We start from the raw sequence: 9,381 nt of genomic DNA, 5'->3' as shown, positions 1-9,381 counted from the left end.
ATGTCTTGGCCATTCCGTCACATCGGTACCGTCAGAGCAAATATTCTAGTCTGCAAGACTGTAATTTACAAAGTTGAAAAACCGGCTTTCTCCAATAATAATTTACAAGAAAATGGTTCCAACAGAACCTGGTCAGGAATTATAAAACAGAGCTTACTGGAATAGAGGTGCACATCACGTAAGTTGCAACATAAAATGAAGAGGAGCACAAAACATCATCAAGCTTAAGGATTACAGGCTTATCAACTATCCATTTAACAACTTCATACGGTTTGGTTTAAGTTTGATTTGCAAAAAATAGCTCTGAAGATGGATGAAATTCCGTAAAAAAGACATGCTTGATTTAAAATATGGAGTTGTGGTGTGATTACCAGAGAGAAATATTTGCAACAGTTATCAAATGACGTTGATGTGGATAATTGGCTGGCCTTTAACAACTGGCCAAACCTACACGTATATTGTTTAACAAGATATGAAAGGTCACGAATTTACAAAACTTAAGATAATTCCAAGCTCCACTTCATTTGCGTAGTTTTAGATGGAATAAAAAAGCAACTCAGAAATAAAACAATAAATCAAATTATAGAGACATGCATAGGTATTGACTGAGTCCCATGTGCATTTTGCTGCATATCCGAACCCAAAAAAGTTCGTTCAAGATTGGTAAAATAAAAAAAATATGCAAGCTATGTATTGTCTTTGAAACATAACTTTAGGTCTTCTGGACATTATATATCACACATAACTCATTTGCAGAACTTTTAGTTTTAGTTAGATAACCACTGCCACAATTTCATGTGGATAACTTTCATTTGATTTTTTTACAAAAAAGAAGTGCCCTACACTGCATATTCCGTTTCCGCGAATATTCGAGTTATCATGCCACCATAAACCATTCCATCTCTCTGCCTCTAAATGTTACTATAATTCAAATAGACATTTGCTTTAATTTGTATGTCAGCCGTTTAATATCTTATTTTTTGCTGTGGATTTACATTTATCCCGATAAAATTGAAATATTTGAGAACTACGGTAATTGTCTTCATTAATTGCAAAATATCAAAAAATGAAAATGAATTCAATACAATGTACAATATCATTATATACGTTTGTCATAGTGAAGATACCTTACCAAACAAGTATATATTACAAGAAATGGGATCCAACTTAGCCTGTGTTCTGATCCACTTGTTCCTTAAACGAAAGGAAGCAGACTCCATACAGGAGCTTATTATGAATGATAAAGAAAGGCTAACATTGTCATTTTACTTCGAGTTTCGCGTTTAAACCTTTACTTTAAAGTATATTAATTATGTTTAAAGCACTGTCAATCGCGTTCAGCTTAAAAAAAGACAGACACCAGATACATGTAAGTATTACTTATTAATGTCTTATTTATGGAGGGCTTTGGGGGAAAGCAAAACATTTTTTTTTAATTTATTGACCTAAACACCAACCTAATATACCCTAGGTACTAACTACAGGAAAGGAGTGATCTGAGAGACTGTACTTCTGAAATATTGAGTCTTTTCATTTTAAAACCATAGAAAATAATACTTCAAGTGACATATTATATGATGTTTCATAATGAAACAAATTAAGCAAATACAATGTATAAAGGAAGACTTTCAAATCAAATTTAAGACACCACAGATAATACAACATTATTATATTTCCAATAATTGGAAAACAAATTAACTGTTTTCACATGAGATATAAACCAGCTGAAGGTATGCGAAATGCAAGTCATACATATTACTATGTAAATAATATATTGTGAAAATATATATGAGGGTAAATGTTGGGAAAGGGTGTACATAACAATTGTAAGACAAGCAATCCAACTACACCAACAAAATTAGATATTCAGATGTCACCTGGAGAGAGGTTTAAGACATGCATTGCAACTCATATGTATTACATTGATGTTTACTGGGTGTAATTCAACACAAAATATTTTGTTCGGTTGCCCTGTCCCAAATGCTAAGAAGGAAAAAATATTGGTACTTGAAAATTGGCTTTCTTTTATAAATTTCTTTTTTTTACTTATTAGTCTGACAGTGGTAATTTTGAGCAGATCCCAGGATGTTAGTATCTGACTTAAAAGCAGTAATTATTAGAAAAAATATTCCAAACTCATTTAGGCTCTAGTATATATACTAGCTCACTGGTGTCATATATAGCTTTAATGTTTTATAAGAAATCATCAGTTTGGCATAATGAATAACGGGAATATTATATTCTATATTTAATGCTCAAAGTGACAAGTCATGGGCAGTATAACTAAATATATTGTATCTCACTGTCTCTAGTCAGGTGTGTGTGTTTTGATTTTAATGATATTTAAGGGGGGGGGGTAACACAATCAGAGACATAATGTTTGATATTCCTTTTAACTTGATAAGAGTTCAATTCCAAATTTTATTTTCAAGAAGAATAATTTGAAAAACCTGGGTGTTGTTTAGGAAATTTCAATTCCAAATGTTAAAGTCCAAGTGTTTTTAGACAGTTCAGATAATATTTAAGTATCTGGTGTAAATCATATATATGCAACTATAAATAAATCATCAAAATTCCAATGATAAGAAAGTTAAGGTAAAGATTTTATACTCTGACTTCTAGATAATCAAGACTGACAAGGGACCGTTTTTCTGTAATTTTCTCCAAAAAAATCAGATGATTTTGATGCTGAAATATTAAAAAAAAAAAAAATGCTTCTACGCTACTTATATTGTTGTATTTAGAAACGTGCCCTATTTATATAAATAACTGGGGAAAGCCGATTCCAAATCGAGTCAAGGTCAACAATGGCTGCAGAAAAATGTTGGACGCTGACAAAATATTATGATTCTTTTCAAAAAGACTTCTCCTGTAAAAAGTTCCGTTTTTTACGAATGGACTTAATTCTTCCATAGCTTTACTCAAATTAAATATTTATTTTACACGTATTTACGGAAAAATACGACAGAACAGTTCATATATTATTCACTTATCGATGTTTAATCAATAATTGCACGACAGCTCCAGGAAAAGAATCAACACGTCGGTTTACGAAATGTCCGAAATGACAGCAAAAAACACGCACTTTTATTGAAATCAATTCGGGCGAGTGACGGTCGCGTGCAATTTTGATAATCTCATAAAGACGTTTAATCCAGTTCAATCCGGTAAAGAAAGTGTTAAACATGTTGCAAAAACATAAAAAAAAACAAAACCAAAAAAAAAAGCTATCAACCTCGTTTTCGTCCCATTTAGACATAAAAAAAAGTTGTGCTAGAAAGAACAAATAAAAAACTATATCATGTTGAATCTTCCTAGCCTTTTATATGTCATACACCTTTTAAGTAGCCAAATTAACACATTATTTTTTTAAAATTTAAACAAAGTTTATATCTAACACGTTTTTTACTTTTCCTCATCAACATTGTAGTATGCATGCTATGCATATACATTTTATTCACGGTCATTTCAGTGTAACCATGTCAATCATGACTTGTCGTCAGTTATTTTGAATGGTATAATTACGTTTCTTTCTTTTGTTATTCAATCCTCCCATGCAACATCCTTACACCTAGCGTTTATGCAAATTTCAAGCTTTATTATACTCTTGGTTCACATGTATATCACACGATAACGTAATTGCGGACGAAGATTATGGAACTCACATAGAGTAGAAGGAGAGATTAAAAATAATACTATACGAGGTAAGTGAACGTATTGTATATCTAATGCATTGATTTTGTTTAACCTTCTTAAAGGATTTAGTCAACTGCCGTTTGAGACTGTTACTGGGAAAACAGATACAACTGACAAAATGATTGTGTAGTTTGCTGTTTTGGACCAAAATATCCAATTAAAGTAAACCATAACGATTACTGCCTTTTTCCTTAATTAGCATAAATGTGGAAAACAAAATAATATGCTAGTGCATATTACCACAATAATTACTGGTAAGCACACAAAAAATGAAGATTATATTTTGTTTAAAAGTCAGAACCACAACAACAGAGGTAAATATATTGAGTTCGGTTTTAGCGAATGGCGTCTTTTTCCAAAATAGAGTATACACTACTAGGATGACGTATACAAAAACAAATTTATAAACATAAATGCGTCACTTAGATTTAGGCAATTACCTCTACACAAAATATGTGTTACACGTAGATACGAAATCGAGTAGTAAGTACACACAGTTTGCAATTTATAATACATGACTATTGTCAAAGTCAAATAATTCATAGAGTTTTTGACCAGGTAACACATTTGTACGTATTCATGAGTGTTATTGTAGATAACAATAGTACGTGTATTCCAGTGTGTCAATGTTTGTGATGTCCTGTGGTGTCTGTCGTTGATGGAAGATGTTCGTTGTTGTTTTGCTGTTTGCAGGTTGTGTGGACTATTATATTATTTGTTTATGCGTTTCTCGGTGATGAGTGGTATTGCGTATGTTTGTACTGCATTTCTGTCACGTAGTGTTGTCATTTTAGCGATTTTTGTTTGCATTGTCATATAATAAAAGCAGGAGGTTTGGTTAGCCATAAAACCAGGTTCAACATACCATGTTTTCTTAAAATGTCCTGTACCAAGTCAGGAATATGGCAGTTTTTATCAAATGGTTCGTTTTTATGTATGTTGGCGTTTGTTTTTGTTGCACTTTTGTGTTCCTGTTGTTCCTTTGTTTTCCTCTTATAGTTGATGAGTTTCCCTCGATTTCAGTTTGTAACTAATGTTGCCTAAATTTGACAGTTTAATAGATGGCCTTGTAGCCATCCACATAATGGTCGTGATGACATAATAGTATTCCTTCGCAATGTAAGTCGGATATGATAAGAGTACCATAACTAAATATGAGATGCTACTCATTTGGATATGAAATCCGCCTGAGTATAAGTGAAACAACGCATCGATGAAATTATGAAATATTGATATTGGATTTTGTGTTGTCTTGCTTGGTTTAAAATTTCTGAGGTTATTAACTTTATATCGGGTTTCTACCGCGTCCAGTTGTTGTGGGATTTATTGACATGTGAATCAAATTTTCAGATAAACGGAAAATGCAATACATACACATATTCCTGTGGTACATATACTTCTGCAGAACTTTTTGACTTTTTACATATATGATCTATGGTGTGTCAGTTTAAATGAGAAACACAATTAATCTGCATTCGTCGTTTTGATAACATATTTGGTTATAAGTAAATTACATACTGATTTAAATGCAACATTATTTCAAATAGATTTGAATGTTTTCAGCAAGTATGATTTTAGCCGAAAACACCCTGTGAATTATCGGATATAAAAATGTTTAAGACGAGGACTGGTAATTCCTATTTTATGTAATTCCTAATTTAATAAACAAATAAAATAATAACACAACATTAGTAGATATTTCTGATTGGTGCCGCTTTGTTTGATCCTCTGCATTCCGTTCCGTCCCGAAATGTCTCGTTTTAATTTGCAATGTACTGATATCGTTGTTAATATCTTACTATGGCAAATGCTGTTTATTCTTACACTCAATTGTCTCATGATAGGAGCGTTCGTATTAAATCTCAAGATAATGTAAACATACTGTCCTTTGTTGAAGGTGCTAGGATAGAATAAAACACAAGGGAAAAACTATCATCAAAGACGAAGTCGCGGGTGAAAATTGTTCAACGAGTGTGTTAATCACCCTAACACCTTCATCGAAAGGCAGTATGTGTGTGTTATTATACTGAATGCCTTATGATTCAAGAATGAACTATGATATTATAAGGACAGGTGTAAACAAATAAAGATATACTTTATGATAGTTTACTGATAACATTTAAATGGCGGAAATGATGTAGAAATAGGAATCGGTAAAATTCGGTTGGAGCAGTTGTTAGTTGTTACAGATCGACAAACGTCAGGCTCTGCGGGTGTTGATTGTAGGCATTAATACCCGTTGCTAATATTATCACATGTTGCTATGGGTTTGGCGGGGCTTTTGAAAGGTTAGTGAAAATTAACAAATACCGCGTGTCCAATGAAATGAATAGATGATATAACAAATTTGTACAACATATAATAAACACGCTTGATATTTTTTTCTTTTTTTAAGTAATACTTCCTAATGGCCGATAGAATAAACTTTGTTTGCGTCTAGCCGGAAAATACAATTTTCTCTATTTTTCCTCTTGAACTGAAGAAAAGCAAGTACCTGTTTCATATAACCGAGTAGGCCTAGTGGTCTAGGGAGAAGCAGGGGACCCGTAGAAAAAAATGTACTAACCCAACATTGTTCGGCTAGCTTTCAGACAAAGTATTTGTATACTAATATAAACCAATATGAGGGACGGAACAGATGTAAAAATTTCGGTTAGGACCCATCATTGATCGTCATAAATTTGGTAGTTTCTAGTGAAATAAACTTGTATTAGAATGTAAACTATAACCAACTCAGTTTTTAAGTGAAATTGCACAGATATTTTCAAAAGTAATTCAGGTTTCCATAAACATTGAAATTTTACTTGTTTATACAAACTTTTGGTACTCCATTATAGTACACACATTTGTGTGTTTATAACCAATCATAGTCATTCGGCTAGCAGTTTACACTATTGAAGAAAAGATGTTATATTCTTAAAGTAAATAACTTAACATTTAAATTTGAAGCAATTATGTTATTATTCATCAACTTAAGGATGTCTGCTGGTCATGTTTTTGAATTCTTGTCATATTTTCGATTTTCTCAGGTTTTATCCATCCAAATGTATTAAATTTTTTTTTCCACAACACCCCACTTTTGTCTTCATAAATCTGTTCAATAGATCATTTAAGATTTAGTGATCCGGCGGCATGAAATCCTTGTTATTTTTTCTTGGTTTAAAGGGTAAAAAACAATTCCAATGTTAACAAATAGTAAAGTCTGAAGAAAACCCTTTTCCCGCCATTTTCTAAATGTCTCGTAGTTTGAAAACTACACACGAGACTAATGATTTTATTACTTTATTTTGTTTAAATATCAAAGTTGTTTTCATTTTAAGCAACCACATGAAATCCTTGTTATTTTAAGTTAGAGCAGCAGACATCCTTAACCAAACACGTAACTCGTATTGTTGATTATACATATATTCTTCACATCGAAGCTATCATAACAGTCTTTTTAATCGCTTAATGGCATAAGGATACCGACTTAATAATTTCACAGTCTCAGTAAACGCTTGTTTTGCTGATACTTTGTCTCCCATTAACTGTAAAGCAGTACCAAGACAATAGTAAGATGAGGATTTAAGACTTTCATCCTCTCCTATGAAATAGTCTTCAGTTATTGTCAATTGTAGATCTCGGAGAGAATTTCGACATTCTCGCATATTTTGCTGATGGTTGTGACATAGGAAGGACAAACAATGAGCGTAAACTACAGGCGGTATTTCAAAACCACTTCCTTCCATTATCAGCTCCGTAGGAATAAATGTCGGAGATGCAAAAAAGACACTATCTACCAGGACGAATTTTAACAAATGAAGCACGGTTTTCTTTTGTACCAAAAGCGATTTGACTTGACGTTTTTGTGTGACTGACAGTTCTTTTCTATAGAATAGTTTGTCAAGTGTACACTTCGACAATGCGTACAAAATAATTATGAGAGATTTATCATATTGATTTGTCTTGTAGAATAATGAAGCCGTCATCAACCACCCAGAGACAGCATCATGGTTGATGTTCATTAGTAGATAACTCAAACACATGTTGTATTGTCTATATTGGCTCTTATTACTGACTGTTCTGCTCAGATACACGGACTGACAACGTTTGTTGCACACCACTGACAAGAAATATGCATGCATGTATTTCAATTTCTTAGAGTTACAAGTTATAATGTTATGTACAACTCTAACGAATTCATTGTGTTTACTTCTCATGGAAGTAACATTAACACATATGTTTGACTTTAACAGTTTGTTAATATCTTCATAACACAAGAAACTTTTATCATTTAGGAATTTGCATGACAAAACCGGAAAATGTGATATTTGTTTAGAGAATAAAATACATCGCCATCCATAGCTAAATAACACACGAAGTGTTTCCATCAAATTATCCCTATCCATTCCTTCTATCTTATTCTCAAACAAATTATTTTCTGGAATGAAATAATGTGGACAAACTTGATACTGCACGCAATAAATCAGCCGACTGAAACATCTCATAAAACACGGTATCAAGTTTTCAGGTGTCCATACTGATGGTTGTAATTCTTCTGATATCCAGAAAATAATTGTCTTTATGTAATAGGAGCATAATACATTTTTACATCTACTGTCACTATTAATAATATCCTTTAAAAGAATTTTCATGAGCGCATAACAAAGTAGCTGCGAATGACTAAACGTATAAATAAGAAGTTTTTCTCCAACTGAGAATGACATTCGCCATTCCAGTTCCTCGTTTGGGGACCCTTTAGCACCAATAGGTACAAATAACACCCCATGATTGATGATTGTCGGCTTTGTTATTTCATTTGGCCATGTATCACTTGACCTCATAGGCCATCGTGACGCTGACCGGACCCAATATTTACTATGAAGGCAGTTAGCAAAGTCCATATGACCGTTAATGTCGGATAAACAAGGTCCATGAACAACGGGACTAATTTCGTTGAGAAAGTTTTGTTTGAATAAGACATTCGATAGATATTTGTCCCCTCTGAATTGTTCACAAATATTTCGCATACGAGGATAAGGACTACTTATCAGACGCAACATTGCAAAGCCTGGTTTTGAATTGTCTGTCATCAGTGAGAAATGCGTTTTTGTAGGATCAAAAGTAATAGGTGTTATCTTATCGTGGACATTAATGTTTTTTGTTACAAACATAACATCAATATCACTACCACGCATCTCCAGTCCTTCACCAAAACTACCACTGGTTATGATCACTTTGTTGTCGTCACTGGATAAATTATCACAGACTGTGTTCATTAATCTTAACATTTTTACGTGATTTTCTGTTCCAACTACGTGTTTGCACATATAATGGTAGAAGGATAATGAGAAACCTGAAAGAAATACAGTTTTAACATGATTGCATTTAGATATCACAATTATAACCAAGTGAAACATAAAACATGTATAACATGTTTAAGTGTGCATTGAACATGTTTCCTGTCTGAAAACGAATGATGTATATTGTTACTCAAGGAAAACATAAAAACGTCAGCAATAAATTTATATATGTCGTGTACAAGTTACAATTTTGTACAGGTTATAACATGTACAAAAATATTGTACATGTTATAATTTGAACAATGCCAAAATACAAGTTATAACATGTACAAAAGTACCTCGTACATGTTGTAACATGTACAAAATATTGCTAAAAATTGTTTTAACCTGTACAAAATTTAAA

General features: G+C 32.6%; 1 protein-coding gene across 1 annotated transcript; it reads right to left on the bottom strand.

Moving 5' to 3' along the window:
• Positions 1 to 2,604: 2,604 nt before the first annotated feature.
• LOC143043726 (cyclic GMP-AMP synthase-like receptor 2) lies at positions 2,605 to 8,976 on the bottom strand. Its single transcript, XM_076215907.1, has 2 exons — positions 8,217 to 8,976; positions 2,605 to 2,688 (listed from the first exon to the last, which is right to left on the bottom strand). The coding sequence occupies exons 1-2, from the start codon at positions 8,964 to 8,966 to the stop codon at positions 2,605 to 2,607; spliced, it is 834 nt and encodes a 277-aa protein (XP_076072022.1). The 5' UTR covers positions 8,967 to 8,976.
• Between the last annotated feature and the right edge of the window lie 405 nt (positions 8,977 to 9,381).

Source organism: Mytilus galloprovincialis, chromosome 8, assembly GCF_965363235.1.
Source record: "Mytilus galloprovincialis chromosome 8, xbMytGall1.hap1.1, whole genome shotgun sequence".
Lineage (NCBI taxonomy): Eukaryota > Metazoa > Mollusca > Bivalvia > Mytilida > Mytilidae > Mytilus > Mytilus galloprovincialis.
The sequence above is the reverse complement of the archived record's forward strand: the minus strand, read 5'-3'. Positions and strand labels throughout refer to the sequence as shown.

Coding starts and splice junctions, on each gene's coding strand:
- LOC143043726 (XM_076215907.1), bottom strand. CDS start 8,966: ATGTTAAGATTAATGAACACAGTCTGTGATAATTTATCCAGTGACGAC. Junction 2,689..8,216: donor CAGAAGAATTACAACCATCA/GTATGGACACCT, acceptor TTAATATTTCAG/CATCAAAATCATCTGATTTT.